Consider the following 17,868-nt stretch of genomic DNA (forward strand, 5'->3'; position numbering starts at 1 on the left):
ACAGAATGTGCTTAGGACCAAGGGGTAGCATACAGGGGCTATCACAGACTTTCAGACAACAGGGTGGTCAGTAGGTTCTGAGGCATTCAGGAAAGGCCACATGAAGAGAGTAAACAGAAGGATTGGTAGAGGTAGAAGAGGATAAGCATCTTCTCTGATGGAAGGGAAGAATCTGGGGAGAGCAAGAAGGTAAGGGAAGATGTCCACAGGTCTTCCATACACCCTTCCTGGGGTAAGGAAGGATATGTAATTATCCATCTAACATGAGCGTCTTTCAGCTGGGTTACATGCTGAGAGTGTACAAACATTAATAAGAATCTCCTTACAGAGTCCCTGGTTAACATACTTAACTGCTAACCAAAAGGTTGGAGGTTCAAGTCCACCTAGAGGCACCTAGGAAAAAATTCCTGATGAGCTACTTCCCCAAAATTAACCATTGAAAACCCTTTGGAGCACTTTTCTGACATACACAGGATCACCATGAGCCAGAGTCCTGGTGTGGCGCTGTGGGTTAATGTGCCAGACTGCAAAGTCGTTTGAATCACAAGGTCAACAGTTCAAGCTCACCAGTAACTTCTTGGAAACCCTATACAGGGTCGCTATGGGTCAGAATTGACTCTACAGCACTTAACAACAACAACAATAGATGACAATTGAGGATTTGCAAAAACCTATTGGACATAAGCAAAATGGGTCAATAACTTTACTTCAGGAAAAGAAGTGTTGAAAGCCAACAGTGGTGTGAAAAAAAAATCAAAACAACAACAGCATCAAACACCACAGAGTGAGAGGGAGGAAGAGATAATATCCAATTGGCAAAACCGGAGTGGGTTTCCTAGAAAAGGGAGTCTTTGAACTGAGTCAAAAAGGAGGGGTCACGTTTCACCCTATAAGATGAGGGAAAACATTCCTGAGGCAAAATTGACAGGAAAAAGCTAGAATCATACAGTGAGGTAAGCACTGTGTGCCTATAATGGGAGTTGAGAGGAGTTGGCCAGAGGCCTGTAGAAGGGAAGGAACCATCTTGCCCACCAGGATGCTATATAAAGTTAGCTATCCCCTAACTAGATTGTATGTTATTTGATGGCATGAACCCCACATTGGCAACAAGATGCAGAAAAGCAACGCTAAGAAACACCTATTTAGAAACATAATCACCCTAAGAATCTCTCACTCTAACTGTAAGATCACCAGAATCATCTTTAACCAGGACCCAGGGTATCTAGACCCAGTTCCTGCTGTTTCCAGGTATGACACTGTGAGTTAATGCGCTGAACTGCAAAGTTGTTTGAATCACAAGATCAGCAATTCAAGCTCACCAGTTGCTCCTTGGAAACTCTACACAGAGTCGCTATGGGTCAGAAACAATTCAACAGCTCTTAACAACATGTGACCTTGGTAGGCCCCTATCTGGGTGTCGATTTCCTCATCTTCAAAGAAGGGAGCAGACCTCTCTGAGGGTCCATCTAATCCTGGTTGATACTCTATGAATCTAAGAGCCCCAGTCAACCCCTAATCCTCCTGAAAGCATTTATCATTGTAACAGGCAAGTAGCAGGGAAGGCTCAGTCATGCAAAGCAGTTAAACCTCTTGTTGAGCTGAACCACATGGCCGGACTGCTCATATGGGTGAGCAGAAAGGGTCCGGGACTCCATGGGTTCTCAGCCCACCAGTTACTGGCTACTTCAGGTGTGACAGTGCCCCACACCCTCAACAGGGCAGGGGAAGTGGTCAGAGGAGAAGGACTCTTGCTCCGGGAAGCCAAGGGACTAAGATGGAAAGGAAGTGAACTAACTACCCAGCTTCCTCCCCAACCAGCTCTAGGCCCAGTATCAATGTGAACACTTCCTGTCCCACCCCAGGCCCCAAGCTACCTTCCTGGCAGTGACAGCCCAGCTCAAGGTTACCAAACTCCTCACTTGTGAAGCAATCATCCCCAAAAATGGGATGAGTATCCTAGCCAGGGTTTGCCTATAAATGCTGGCCTTGCTCTGCCTCATCAAACACCTGTGTGGTTCCTCAGTGTGGTAAGTGAACAGACGATGACCCTGAGTCAGGAGTCTGTATCCAATTCTTTCTTTCCTCTCCCAATCAAAGTTCTCTATTCCTCTTTGATTGACCCCACCGACTTTAAAGGTTCCTTCACATTTTCTTACGTCATGTTTCTGCTAGAGCCTCTTGCCTGCCCTCAAATACTATGTTTTTGGGGCATTCCTTATATATTCTATGGAGTCCTGGTATGGCACTGTAGGATAAGCACTGAAAGGTTGGGGGTTCAAGCCCAACAGCCACTCCTTGGAAACCCTATACAGGGTCGCTATGAGTCACAACTGACTTGACAGCACTTAATAACAATGACAACATGTATTCTGAAAATTATTTTGCACATGTGTGCACCAGGGTCATCTCCCAGTTAAGCAGCAGCCTGTTTATGTGTGTATGTGTGTGCATTGCCCCCTTCCTTCTTGCAAGCAATCAGTGGGAGGCACCAAGCAAGTTCACAGCCTTTTCTTCTAAGCATTCTATCCCTTGATCTTCCTCCATTATTCAGGCAGAGCGTGAGAACGTGGCAGGCAAAATGTCACAGATGGAAAAGAGCATAGAGACCATCATCAACGTCTTCCATGCATATTCAGTGCGACTGGGGCACCCAGATACCCTGAACCAGAAAGAATTCAAACAATTGGTGAAAAAAGAATTGCCAAACTTCCTCAAGGTAAGACTGTACTCCTGGCAGGCTGGGCTCAAACAAGGGGGCAGAAGGTGCTGTCTGCCATGGTCATAGAGAAAATTCTAGCTCTTTCCATTTAGCCTGCAGAGGTAGTGAATGTCCTCCAATTCAAAGTTAGACCATACCACAGTCAAGAGAGATGACTGTATATCTGTTATATGTTCAGACTTGTTCTGGACATGGAGACGCAGTGATAAAAAGGAAGTAGCCTTACCCCAATGTGGTGAAACATACAATGAAGATGTTGATAATATATAGCAAAGATAAATATGTTGTTGTTGTTGTTGTTATGTGCCGTTGAGTCGGTTCCGACCCATAGCGACCCTGTACAGGGTTTCCGAGGGTATAAATCCTTACGGGAGTAGAAAGCCTCATCTTTCTCCCGCGGAGCAGCTGGTAGTTTCGAACCGCTGACCTTTAGGCTCGCAGCCCGATTCGTAACCACTACGCTACCAGAGCTCCTTATATAGGTGATGAAAAGTGCCTTGAAGAAAGTAAGATAGAATATTGATTTAGAATAGATGGGGTAGAGGTGAGTTAGAGTGGACAAGAAAGGCCTCTTAGAGAAAGTGACATTTGAGCTGAAATCTGAATGGTGAAAAGGGAGATAACTGGGGATGACTCTTGTCAAGAAACTGAGGGGATTCCAAGCTTCAGATGGAAGATGTGTGAGGGGTTTTCTAATCCCAAAGTTCTATAATCAATAAATAGTATTTGGGGAAATCCTCAGCCCAGAGACGGCATGTAGAAAGCATTCTGTAATTATGAGCTTCATTCCTTGCCCTCAAAATGACTGGGCAATTCCTGAAGAAAGGGGAATTTGTTCCACCAGCCTTTTTTGTTTTCTTTTTACCCTATGAATTTGGGGGAAGCAAAGGCCTACTCTAAGAGAGATGGGACTCCTGGGTCATGTCCATTTCTGGAGCAGGATACCCTGGGCTAGGTCACCTTTCCTCTTTGGTTTCTTCTCCACCTTGGTGAGGTGGAGAAATGTAGCAGTAAGAGGTGTTGCAGATGCTGACAGCAAATCTCAGGCAAGATGAGCACATCAGAGTAGACAGATAGGATACAGTTAGGAGGCCAGGAGTCTCTTGGACTTGCTGGGCAAGGTTCTCCTGTGTGTGACCCCACACTTGCACCCCTACTTTGTCCCTGCCCCTGCAGAAGTAAAGTGATAGGCTAAGGAGGGTAACAGGGACTTGGCTATGAGGTGTTCAGGAATGAGTATTCTGACCAGGCAATAGCAGAAGTCCAAAAAAGACCAGGCTATTGAAATACTGTTGAAGCAGAAGGGGTCCTGAGAGATCAGTCAGGTACCCCGAGAGTTTACAGATGAGGCCATCAGGCCCAGAGATGGCAAGGAACTTACCTGAAGTATCCCAGCCAGTGAATGGCAGAGCTGGAACTTTTGTTGTTGTTGTTGTTGTTGTTAAGTGCCATCAAGTCTGTTCCAACCCCTACTAACCCTGTCTAGGGTTTCTGAGGAGTGGTTGGTGTATTTAAACTACTGACCTTGTAGTTAGTAGTCCAGTGTTTATCCTACAGCCTCACACCAGGACTCCACTAGAACCTGGTTTTGTCTGATGGCACCTCTTCCTACCACACCTGGATCATTTTAGTTTGCCTCCTGTCACCTCTTATATGCGCTTAACACACTTTGGTTTCAACAAAGTATCCATACTGCTTTCTGCCTTGACCCAAAATCCCCTACCATTTTGTTTCCTAAGATGCTCCCCTACTATACAGATGAAGTTTCATTAATTAGCTACCTGGGGTTGGAGCAAAAGAAGAAAACAGAGAGGAGTTAAGGGCATAAGACAAGACTGCATTGTGGAGTCATAACTGAGTTTGAGTTTTCCTTCTGCTTACAAACCTTGTCAATCTGAAAGAAAAAAAAAAAAATTAACCTTTTTATGACATAGTTTCCTCAAGGATGACACAAGTGCTATCTGTTAAAGTTGTTATAAGGACCCAATAAGAGGTCCTTTCTGTCATGTGACCTTGGGCAAATCACTGGTCCTCAGCTGCTTCTTCTGTACATGGAGATAATGATAGAACCTAAACGTCAGGGTTGTGTGGGGGATAAACTGGGAAATGTCTAGCACATGCCTGGCATCTGCAATATTGTGGGCACTCAGCCCACGTTTTTAATATTTAAGTTGAGCCACAGGGGCCAGGTTTCCTTATGCATTTGCCATCTGTCATTTGCTATGTGTCTCAGGCCTCACCCTGGCCACACTATGCCCTGACTGTCCTCTCTGCCCCACCTACAGAAGGAGAAAAAGGATGACAAACTCATCAATCATATATTGGAGGACCTGGACACCAATGGAGACAAGCAGTTGAACTTCGAGGAGTTCTCCATCCTGGTGGGGCGGTTGACCGCAGCCTCCCATGAAGAGATGCACAAAAATGCTCCTCCAGGAGAGGGCCACAGCCATGGGCCAGGCCTTGGAGAGGGTGGTCATGGCCATGGCCACAGTCATGGTGGTCATGGCCACAGTCATGATGGTCATGGTCATGGCCATAGTCACTAATCTGGAGGCCGGGTGCCCTTTCCTGGGACCGGCCAAAGCTTTGGCTTATGGGAGCAATGGAAATTATTTCAGTCCCACAGTTTTCATGTCACATGACCTTACCAATGTGTCTGGGACCTAGGGGTGAATAATAAAGTCTTCCTCCAAACCAGTGCTCTGTGTGCTTCTTCCACCCATCCTTGTCCCCACCTGTCCTACCCAGGGGTCTAAGCGTTGCATAGCCCCTTCATCTTAGCTACAGTCCAGCGGCTTCATTTGGTAATAAGAATAAGAAACAGAAGCAATGTGAGTTCACCTTGCGCTCATTTGTATGACAATTCCTCACCTCTAACTTCAGGCCCCACTGCTCAGATCAGGAGCTCCCTGGTCTAGCCTGCCAAATTGACCCTTGTCACTGCAGAAGGCAAAATGGGAAGGGCAATGTTCCAGCTACCTCCCCACCCAGCCCCAGCTCTAGTCCCCTCTTCACCCAGTGCTATCTATACAGTCATCTCTTTCTTCTGGAAGTTTCCAGAAACGGATCTCAATATTGGAGTGGGGACTTGGACAGTGAGTACAAGGGCAAATTAAGTGTATTGGTTCAAGCTCACCAGCTGCTCCTCAGAAACCCTATAGAGGGTCGCTATGGGTCAGAACTGACTCAATCGTACTTAACAACAAACCTACAAACTGATTCTGGAATAATCATGTCCAACCTAAGGCTGTAGGGGAGGTTGCCATGATGGGGTAGAAGTCCAGAAGTTTTAGACTTACTGTCACAGCAGGCAGAATTAAAAACAAAAACAAAACAAAACAAAAAAAACAAAACAGGTTCCATGTAGTCTATTCCAACTCATGGCGATGCCACGTGTGTCAGAGTAGACCTGCACTCCATATAGAGTTTTCAGTGTATCACCAGACCTTTCTTCCAAGACCCCTCTGACCTTTAGATTAACCATTGACAGCACCCAGGGACTCCTTCCAGGATGGGTGTTGGGGTGAAAGGAGTACCCGCTGTCAGTCAGTAGACATGAGCTCCAATCCTGGTTCTGCAGACAAAGGGCTCAAGAATCTCAACAAGCAAGTTTCACTTTGGATCCAGAAAACTTCTCAAGCCTGAAAATTTGATTCTAAGTTACCAAGGCAGGCTGACCAATCTGACAGGACTAGAGTTTTCTTCAGCTTCTGGTCAGTAGCTGAGCACTCCAGACATCAAAGACTCTTGCTCCTCTCCACAGAACCTGCAACCAACCTGACACCCCAGCTCCTCAGGTAGAGGCTCCCCATGTCTGATTCCTGTCTCTCCTTCTTCTCTGGCCTGAGAGCGTCACCACAGAATCCCTTCCCAAATTACAACCAGGCCAGGGTGGGTCTTGCAAAGACCAGAACCCAAATCATGGTTCTCAGCCTTGTCCTGTCTTTCAAGCAGAGAGAGGGCTCCCACACAATTAGAATTTGAGGTTCTGGACAAAGATTGACAGGCATCTATTCTCCTGTTTTATAGATGAAGAAATTGAGCATAGAGTTGAGAAGGGACTCGATCAAGGTCATACAGTGGTGGTGGTGGTGGTGTTAAATGTTGTTGAGTCCGTTCCAACTCATAGCAACCCTGTATAGGATTTCTGAGGAGCAGCTGCTGAGTTTGAACTGCCAACCCAGCTGTTAGTAGTACAGTGCTTATTCTACTGTGCCATACCATGACTCCTATACCATGGTGGTGGTGGTGTGCTGTGAAATCAGTTCTGCCTCAGAGCAACCCAGCATAGGGTTTCCAAGGATGTAAATCTTCACTGGAGCAGAAAGCCCCATCTTTCTCCCACAATATGGCTGGTAGTTTCAAACTAATGACCTTAAGGTTAGCAGTCCGACTCATAAGCAATATGCTACCAGAACTCCTTTATATAGTGTTGCTGTTGTTGTTGTTAAGCATTGTCAAGTCAATTCTGACTCTCAGAGACTCTGTATAGAGTTTCCAAGTAGTAGCTGATGAGTTTGAACCACCGACCCTGCAGTTCAAACCAACCTTACAGTCTAGTGTTTTATCCCACAATGCAGTGGTAGAGGTGGACAAAGGAGCAAAGTGAGAAAAAGAGGCTTGATACCATCTTCTCCCCCAACTCTTTTCACGTTGCTGAGAATGCAAAAACAAAAGCTCAGGTAACCACTCTCCCCCACTGCCTGGCTATACCAGGTCCCAATCTGCCTGCAGTTGCCCTGGGAAAACCCCTGCTGTGGATATAAGGATTTAAGGATTCATGCTAGAGGGAATGGGAGTCCTGGTGTGGTGCTGCTGGATAATGCACTGGTCTGCAAGGTTGGTGGTTCAACTCACCTCGAAAACCCTATACAGGGTCACTATGAGTTGGAATCAACTCAGTGGCACATAACAACAACACTAGAGGGCATGAAGGTGTTTCCAGGCTGTGAATTTGGTTAGCGGAGTTTAGAAACCCTGTGTAGCCCTTGCCATGCCTGCCTTGGGGACCTGACATCTAGGGATACTCACCTCCTGACAGCCCTTTTACCTCCACCCTCATGTCTGGGAGTAGCCACCAACTTTATCCCCTTCTCAATGTAGCTCGGTACAGCACAAAGGGAACCAGCCTTGGACTTGAGAGGTCTGGCTTCTATTACTGGCTTTACCAGGGCCAGATGGTTCTGCCCGTCACTACTAATCACTATGTGCTTGTGATTCTGCCTCCACCACTGGACTGTACATCCCGTGAAGGAAAAGTCCTTGGCATTTATATTGTTCTCTGCTTTATTTCTAGCACCTAGGACAGTGCCTGATATACAGTAGGTGCTCAACAAATATTGACTAAATGTTTGGTAATTTCCTACATGTTCTGTGCACTCTTCTCAGGGAAAGATGTGGGAAAGGAGGGAGCAGGAGGGTAGGATTGAAACCAGCAAAGAGAAGATTTCTAGATTATCAGCATAGACTCCTAAACAAGAAGGAATGGGGCCTGAAGTCCCGCACCCACACTCTGTTCAATCAGACTACTTCTGCTGTCATTTACCACATTCTGGAAGTTTCCACTTGAAGAAAGAGATCAGTCCTTTAAAAGAAAGTTTGAAAATTACTGATTTCATCCAACTGAGTCTCAACTCCATCCTGAGTCATTCTCCCTGAACTCCCACCAAGTGGTTGAACTCTTCAGGAAAGTTAATTTCTCCCATTAGTATAGACACTTCAAAAGTTTTTCATTACACTGAGCCAAACTCAGTGACGTCCAAGCATTAATCCTAGTTTCCTTCTCACACCCTAAGAGACACAGAATAAATAAAATTCTTTTTTATTCTTCCTCCCACCCAGCCAGCCAGCCACTTTTGTATCTACTTATTCAAAACACGTACTCTAAAAACATTGAAGTTTTCTCCACTCTCTGCATATTTGTACCAGGAATGGTCTTCCCCATTCTGGTGTCTCTGGTAAAGCCCTTGTGATCCACTAAGACTCACAGCCAGTGCCACTACCCTATCTCAATGAGGACTTCTTTGGCCACTTTTCCTTCTCAAGAATACAGTGCTACCTCCTTCAAACTCCCTAGAATTCTCTCATACGTCTACTGTTGCACTTCAAATATGGAATTATAAACTCTGTCTGCACACTGGACTGTGAACTCCTGAAGGTAGGAACTGTGGCTGATTGCTACCCATCCTCAGGTCTCTGTATAAGAAGGACTTCAGTGAACATGAATGGGTGGACAACTGAAGATAAGATGACCCTAGAACCCTGTGGAGCTGGAGGCTGGGATTATAGCAGAAATCCTCTGAAATGATTGTGACAGTGTGTGAGGTAGGGACGGCTTTGAGAAATAGGTGTTTTACTTGTATCTGGAGTCCTGGACTCAGGAGAGGGTAGACCAGCCAAGTAGCAAGATGGCAGGGATAACAGAGTTTCTTTGATGCTAAGAACTCTACCTTTTCCCTTATCCTCTCCCAGCTCAGCCTGATTATGTAGGATTGTAGTTCTAAACCCAGGGAAAGGTTTGCCAGCCCGTTACTTGCATAGGGCCCTGTGGGACTTTTCTTAAATCACACTTAAAAGAGCAGATCAAAGGGACTTGACCCCTTCCATCCCATTAACTCTTTCTATTCCAAGACACCAGTTCTGTTGAGTAAAGAGAAGTTGTGGTGATTGGTGGTTATGTGTTGTGGAGTCGGTTCCAACTCATAATGACCCTGGAAAGGGTTTCTGAGGCTGGAAATCTTTATAGGAGCAGAAAGCCTCATCTTTCTCCCACTGAAAGATGGTAGTTTTGAAATGCCGACTTTAAGGTTAACAGCCTGACTCATAACTACTCCACAGAGCAGTAGAACTATTTATCTACCTAGAGAGCCAGAACTTCAACCTCAAAGTTACAATTAGTCCCACTACCTGTTGAGAATTAGTGACTACCTCTGTGACTAAGGAGTCCTTTTAGGGAAACAGCATCTTAGTGACTAAAGAACCAGAGAGGATCTGTTCTAGTAAGAGGGAGTTGTCCTTCAGCCTGGGGTTAGCAGTGGAACCTGAACTTCTAGATACTTTTCTGGGACAAACAAAGAAGAAGCAGCTGGTGCCTGATCTACCAAGTTTTGCCCAGACCTTTCCCTAAAAGCTCTTGAATATACTTCTGGTGCCTGAGTGATATGAATTGGCTCCAGAATTTGGGAGGTGGGGGATAAATTAATTCATTTATCCACTCTTTCATTCAGCTGAAGACACACTGTATATCAGACACTGCACCATGCTCATCATATTTATTTATTAGCACTAGGATAAGCACTGGACTGCATTGGACCACAAGGTCAGCTGTTCAAACTCTCCAACCGCTCCTCGGAAACCCTATAGAGGGTTGCTATGAGTCAGAACCGACTCGACGACACTTAACTACAGTGATAAATAATGTTTGACCTGGTCATCAAAGAGCTTCCAGGTTTGCAGGGAAGACAGGAAAGTTCTTCAAATGATTCTAATATGGAAGTGAAAGACAAGGAGGGCTTTGATGTGGGAGTGATGCCCTTCACTAGGGATACCTGCTTTGGGTGGAATGTGTCAAAGAAGCTTCAAGGCTGGGAGCTGTAGATATGCCAGGATGAACATGAAGATGTTTTAAAAGATGAGACCATGTGAGCAATGACCTAGAAGTGGTTAGAAGGGAGTTTGACCAAAAATGAGGAGCACTGAGATGTAAGTAAATGAAGTGGGCAATACAGAGAGCAAGGCATTGGCTACATTCTAGGACCAAGAGCTCACATTTTATTCAGTGGGAAAATGGAGAGTAGAAACAGTGAGGGTTTTAGGGAAGGAAATTATATGATCAGTTTTATGTTATAAATTCTCTCAGTCTGTAGTCTTTGAAGTGAGAGCAAGAATGCAGCCCCTAGACCCACCAGGAGGCTGCCTCAATTGTCCAGGGGAGAGATAAGCAGAGTCTGAAATGGCACTTCTCTGAAAGAACAAGTCCAATCAGGGTGTCACACTACCACCAGCTCCATCTCAATCGCAACCCCTGTAAAATAAATAAGATTTTGTGCTGTTTCCCAAGAACTTGCAGGAAGAAAAACCTCAGCTTTCACCAGCCCAGTGAGGCAATCTTACACAACCCTGACATAAGCCCTGCTCTGAAGTAAACTCCAGAATCCAGCCTCAACACCCTCCCTCCTCCACCACAACAGTTGCTGAAAACTTTTATTTTAGAAAGTCCTTTGTCATGGATTTGGACATTCGAATTACCAAAAGTGACAACAGAACTGAAGCAACCTTTTGCTCAAGTCCTGTTCCTTCTTGAGTCTCAGGTCTATCACCGTTGTCTCTCCCAAGATTCCCCTCAGCACCCTGACAAAGTTAGGCACCTAGTTCCCATCTTCAGAGCTCCCCTTCCAGAATCAAAACAGTGAATTCATCTTTTTCTGTGAGTGCTTCCAAGCTTTTTTTTTCATGGATGTTGCCCCAGTACCCAGAATGACCACATGCAGATTGAACAGTGAGAAAAGACATTGTTGCCAAGACCTGAGATGAGGACAGAAAAGGAGTGTGACTCTCTTAGGCCAGGTGCATCAGGGGTAGTGGGATTCTGAGTTCTGGCCGAAGGCAGCCCCAGCCTAAGTTGGAGTCTATTTCTCTTACCCTGCCTCTCTCTCTCCCACAAACTTCTTAATTTGCCCCTCATTTTTTTTCTCTTCCACCCTTTCTGCATTTTCTCTCTGAGTCTTTTCCTCACTGCTTTTCACCATCCTGTTCTTTGTAGGGTGCAGACCCAAGGACCTGGGATGCTTTTAAGTGAAGAAATACCTTTGCAAGTAACTAGGAGGGAGTGGAATGGAGGGCAAGTCACTGGCTAGAGGGTAGACATATGCCAGCGTGGGTGAAAGGGAAGGCAATATACAGCAAAAGGGAGGTCATCAAAACACTATGTAGGCAAGGGAGGAATGTAAGTTAATAGATGCAAATGTTGTTACAGATGCAATCCTGAAATAATGGTGATAAGGAGCTCTGGTAGCGGGCTGCAAACCTCAGGGTCAGCAGTTTGAAACTACCAGCTGTTCCGCGGAGAAAGATGAGGCATTCTGCTCCCATGAAGATTTTCAGCCTCAGAAACCTCGTACAGGGTTGCTGGGAGTCAGAACCGACTCTGCGGCACATAACAACAACAACATGAGTAGAGGTATATATAGGCACAACAACTGAATAAGTGTGGGAGCGAGAGTGTACTTGGGTATTTAGTTGGGTATTTTCTGTAAATGAATCCATGAATGCCGGGGAGTATACCGGAGACAAAGTTATGAAGACTTCTTAGACATAACCAAACACTTTAAGGGAACGAGTCACTAGGTCTGGGGGCTCAGGGCCATAGCCTTAGAGGACACCAAGGTCAGCTGACAAACATAGGCCAGAAGATAATGTTCTACACCCTAGTTTGGTGAACAGTGACTGAGATCTTAAATACTTGTCAGCTGCTTAGTAAGGTACAACTATCGGTCTCTCCCTTTCTGGAGAAAAGAAGATTGATGAAAATTGAAAACTGGGAAACATTAGTCCATGGACTAATGGATCACACAAACATCACTATCCACGACCTTGAGACCAGAACTAGATGGTATATGGCTATCACTACCAACTGCTCTGAAAGGGATCACGTTAGAAGGTTCTGGATAGAGTGGAAGAAAAATGTGAAACAAACAAAATAATAAAAAATACCAGGCTCACTTGTCAAACTGAGACTATGGCTTAGTCACCTTTCAGATCTGCAAATGAACTCACCCTAATTTTCAATGAAACAATAGACAGGTGTGTAAGAGGAATGATAACACGTGTGAGTTATGCACACCTTAGACTAATCACCATTTGAGATTAAAAAAAAAAACATAAAATCACAGCATTTGTTCAAAAGAGGAATGGAAACAGAAAACACAGGGAGGGAGGGAGCTAAGTGATGGGTGTTACACTGAGGGGCTTGAATCAATGAGATGAAACAAAATGTGTATGAATTAGAATGGAAAACTGACTTGCTGTAACAATAAAAAGTTTTTTTTAAAAAAAAAAGAAAGAAATTACAGTAACTGGAGTCATAATCAGGGATGAATCACCAAAAACAAGATGTTCAGCTTCTGAGACTTCCTTTAATAATGAAAACAGAAAATCACAAGGTGAACAAATTGTTGAAGGGACTAGGGTATTGAACCCTGAAAAGAGAAATAGGTGATCATGATAACTGCTTTCAAGCATTGCCAACATCTGGGGAGACTAATTCACCCCAAAGCAAGGCATCTGAAATCCTTGGTGGTGGGGATGGTGGTGGTGTGACATACAGTTCCAACTCATAGTAACCCTGTGTAGGGTTTCTGAGTTTGTAAATCTTTATGGAAATGGAAGGCCTCATCTTTCTCCTGCTGAATGCTTGGTGAACGCAAACTGATGGCCTTGTGGTTAGAAGCCCAATCAGTGGTAGTGTGACTCATTAGATGCTATGCCAAAAACATAACCACCTGTTCTATATCTCTTGGTTATTTCCCTCAATTAGAAGCAGTAACTCAATTCAACTAAATGAACATTCATTTGTTTATTTATTCATTCAGCAAATATTCATTGAACAGCAACTGTAGTAGGTCAATGTTGCAAGTGCTGTATAAACAAATCAGATAAGACACCTGCTCTCTTGTTCATCTAAGGAAAAATCAGGCAATTAACATAGATATTTTTAAACAGCTATGAGTTCCACAAAGGAGCTCTGGTAGTGTAGTGGTTACGAATCAGGCTGCGAACCTTAAGGTCAGCAGTTCGAAACTACCAGCGGTTCTGCGGGAGAAAGATGAGGCTTTCTGCTCCCATAAAGATTTACAGCCTCAGAACCCCTATACAGGGTTGCCATGAGTCGGAACCAACTCCACGGCACATAACAACAACAACATGAGTTCCGCAAGGAAAAAAAAAAAAAGATGTGTCATGATAGAGTGACTGCTAGGTAAAGTAGGGAACCAGCAAGTCCTCCTTAAGGAGGTAACAATGCAAATGAAATCTGAATGACACAAAGCCTTCTTTATAAAGATTTTATCGTACTCACATTGAAAACTCATTAGAGGGATTTAATAAGGTGAATAACTTAGTAGGACTTATGTTTGAAGAAGGTCATTCTGACTGCTGTAGAGGATGGATTCAGGGATCTAAATTGGAAGTCCACAATCCATCTTTCAGTTTGTACTACGTTAGTGGCCTATGTGTTGGTATAATACTGAAAACTTGCTGTTGCTATTAAGTACCATCAAGTCAGTTTTGACTTATAGTGAACCTATACCCTGTGCAGGGTCGCTATGTGTCAGAACTGACGCCACAGCACATAACAAAAACAACAACATTGCTGAATCACAGAGCAGACCCTTAGGATTTTGGAGCAAAGCCCTGCCATCCTCTGCAGATAACTACTCACTCCTGTCTCATTACCTTCCCTCTCCCACTTTATACCTATGACTTCATTGACTGAGAAAGAGAAAGCTCATGTGTGATTTATAGATGAGTCTGCATAATATGCAGGCACCTCTCAGAAGTGGACAACAGCAGGCCACAGCCTCTTTCTGGAACTACCCTAAAGGAGAGTGGTGAAGGGAAATCCTCCCAATAAGCAGAACTTAGAGCAAAACAAACAGTATCTGGTTGTTTGTTTTGCTTGAAAGGGGAAAATGGCCAGATGTGTGACTGTATACTAATTTATGGGCTGTTTCCAATGATGATCAGGGACTTGGAAGTAACATGATTGGAAATTTGGTGATAAAAATGTGTGCGGACATAGTATGTGTATAGACCTCTCTGAATGGGCAGAAAGTAGTGAAGATATTTGTGTTTCATGTTAATGAAACACTAAAGGATTTTCTTGTCAGAGGAGGATTTTAACAACCAAGAGAACAGGATGATGCATTCTGTGGAAACTAATTATGCTCTTTCTCCAGCCACTCCTGTCATGCCCAATGAGCTCATGAACAAAGTGGTCACAGTGGCAGGAATGGAGGTTATGCATGGGCTCAGCAGCATGGACTCCCACTCACCAAGGCTGACTTGGCTACAGACACTGCTGAGTACCCAATCTGCCAGCAGCAGAAACCAATGCTGAGTCCCAGGCATGGGACCATTCCTCATGGAAATCAGTCAGCTGCATGGGACTACTTCCATCATAGAAATGGTAGAGTTTTGTTCTTACAGGAATAGACACTTGCTCTGGATATGGATTTGACTTCCATCCATGATTTTACATCTTTTCCTCCATCATGGTATCCCATACAGCATCACTTCGGATCAGTGGACTCACTTCACAATAAATGAAGTGTGGCAAAAGGCTGATGCTTGTGGAATTCACTTGCCTTACCATGTTCCTCATCATCCTGAAGCAGCAGGCTTGATTGAAAGATGGAATGAACTTCTAAAGGCACAATTACAGCACCAACTAGGTGGCAATACCTGGCAGGGTTGAGGCAACACTCTCCAGAAAGCTATATATGCTCTAAACCAATAGCGTCCAATATATGATGTTGTCTCTCCAGTTGCCAGGATCCATGAGTCCAGAAACCAAGGGGTGGAAATAGGAGTGGCACCATTCACTACTACTCCTAGTGACCCACTGGAAAAATTTTGGCTTCCTGTCACTGCAACTCTATGTTCTTCGGGTCTGGACATTTTAGTTCAGAGGGGAGGAATATTCCCACCTGGAGACAAAACATTGATTCTATGGAACTGGAAGTTAAGAATGCCCCCTGATAATTTTGCTCACTTCAAGTCTCTGGATCAATAGACAAAGAAGGGAATTACTGTATTGGGTGGTGTGATTGATACTCATTACCAAGGAGAAATTGACTTGACCTTGCATAATGGAGGTAAAGAAGAATATGTATGGCCTCCAGAAGATTCCTTAGGACGTCTTTTAGTGCTACTACCTTGTCTTATGATTAGTCAATGATAAACTACAGCAATCCAATTCCAACATGAAGACTAAAAGCCTAGACCCTTCGGGAATGAAGGATTGGGTCATAGCACCAGGCAAAGAACCACAGCCAACTGAGGTACTTGCTGAGGCCAAAGGGAATACAGAATGAGTAGTTGAAGAAAGTAGTTCCAATACCAGTTACAGCCACAAAACCAGTTGCAGAAACCAGGGCTGCAATTGTTATAAATACATATTGTTTTGTTTTTATGTGTACATCAACAATTTTATTTTATTCATTTGTGAAATATATGATGTAAATGGAACCAGTGCATGTTTGATTGTACACACTTTAGTTATATCATGTTAGGAGCAAGTATGACTTTTCTTTTCTCTTTATTTAGAGATTATGCATAAGCTTATTGGTGCCAAGTTTAAAAGTGATGAACTGTAATAGCTAAGGTTCTATGTCAACCAGGATGCCCAGTTGTTGTGTAGTTGACAGTTAACTTTATGATGATTGCTTATGAGCAGCCATAGTAAACTCTATGATGATTGGTTATGAAATTGAAAGGCTGTTTCCTTGGGGGTGTGGCCTGCTCCCAGTATAATGAACATGCAGAGAGACTGGATTTCTTTTTCCTGCTGGCTATGAATCTCACACCTGGGTTGTCCTCCAACCTCTGGTTTACTGAGTGTGCATAGAAAACTGGACACCCACCAGAGAGCCCTCCCTGCACACCTATTCCTGTTGCACCAGCCTGTGTGCTCTGCTCCACAGGTTCTGCAGTGTGCCTGCCCAGGCATTGGTCACTGTCACCTTGCTGCCACCCCTGCTCCAGCGCTAAGGTCCTGCTCTGTGTTCTGACTTGGGATTCCTGCCTTCTGGGCCTGCCCACCAATCTTGGTTTGCTTGGCCTGTGATTGGCACTCTCCTATCTCTACAATCATGAGCCATTTTCTTGATATAAACTTCTCTTTACATATATATATGAGTAGCACTGATTTTGTTTTTCTAAAGAACTGCCTAAGGCACACACCTTTGTCCTCAAACTAACAGCTTTGCTCTTGAACACTTTAAAGTTGTCTTTTGAAGCAGATTTGCCTAATGCAATACATCATTTGATTTATTGACTGCTGCTTCCAGGAGCATTGACTGTGAACCCAAGCAAAATGAAGTCTTTGGAAACGTCAATCTTTTTCCCGTTCATCATGATGTAATGTTTTGGTCCAGTTGTGAGGATTTTAATTTTCTTTACATGAAGGTGTAATCTGTAGTAAAGGCTGTATAGTCTTTGATCATCATCAGTAGTACTTCAAGTCCTCTTTATTTCCAGCAAGCAAGATTGTGTCATCTGCATATTCCAAGTTGTAATGAATCTTCCGCTAATCTTTATACCATGTTCTTCATATAATCTAGCTTTTGGATTATTTGCTCAACATACAGATTGAATAAATATGATGAAAAGATACAACCTTGGCACATTCTTTCCTGATTTTAAACCGTTCAGTATCTCCTTGGTCTGCTCTAATGACTGCTTCTTGGACTATGTGCATGTTTCTCAGGAGCACAATTAAGTGTGATGGAATACCCATTCTTCTCTGGTGTTACCCATAGTTATGATATGCACAGTTGAATGCCTTTGAAAAGTCAGCAAAGTACAAATAAACATCTTTATGGTATTCTCTGCTTTCAGCCAAGAGCTAGTAGACATAACATAAGAAATGATATCCCTAATTCCACATCCTCTGCTGGATCCGGCTTGAATTTATTTTTTTTTCTTAACTTTTTACTGTGAATTAAGTGAAAGTTTGTAGACAAGATCATCAACTCTACATTCAACAATAATACATTTTATTTCATCTCAATGATTACAATTCCCTCCATGCAACAACAGTTATCCCACTTTCTCCTTGTGATTCCTGTTTGCATTTGACCTATCTTCCCATCCCTTCTCAACTTTATCCTTAGGAAAATGTTGCCCTTTTGATCTTGAATAATGACCATTCCATGGGGAGTATACCTTACTAGTATTGTCTGTCCGCCCCTGTAAACTTATTGACTGTTTTACTGAAAATTGGGCCACAAGGGCGAGTTCCTGTCCAGGCCTGAAGGGAGATCCAGGGCCACAGTCTCAGCTTCCTCCAGTCTCTTTCTGACAAGTAAGCCCAATCTTTAAAGTAATAATAATATTTTTTAGAATTTTTGGAAGCTCCTTGATGTACT

At 43.9% G+C, this 17,868-nt stretch overlaps 1 protein-coding gene and 1 pseudogene across 1 annotated transcript; one reads left to right on the forward strand and one right to left on the reverse strand.

The window, feature by feature from the left end:
- Nucleotides 1–17,868, reverse strand: part of LOC102840066 — a 1,013,887-nt pseudogene that overhangs the window by 915,649 nt on the left and 80,370 nt on the right.
- On the forward strand, nucleotides 1,608–16,489 carry S100A9 (S100 calcium binding protein A9). Its single transcript, XM_006861684.1, has 5 exons — nucleotides 1,608–1,628; nucleotides 2,552–2,716; nucleotides 5,005–5,248; nucleotides 6,486–6,519; nucleotides 16,423–16,489. Exons 1-5 carry the CDS (start codon nucleotides 1,608–1,610, stop codon nucleotides 16,487–16,489), a joined length of 531 nt encoding a protein of 176 aa, XP_006861746.1.

The sequence above is a fragment of the Chrysochloris asiatica genome, unplaced genomic scaffold (assembly GCF_000296735.1).
Source record: "Chrysochloris asiatica unplaced genomic scaffold, ChrAsi1.0 scaffold00042, whole genome shotgun sequence".
NCBI classification, from domain to species: Eukaryota; Metazoa; Chordata; class Mammalia; order Afrosoricida; family Chrysochloridae; genus Chrysochloris; species Chrysochloris asiatica.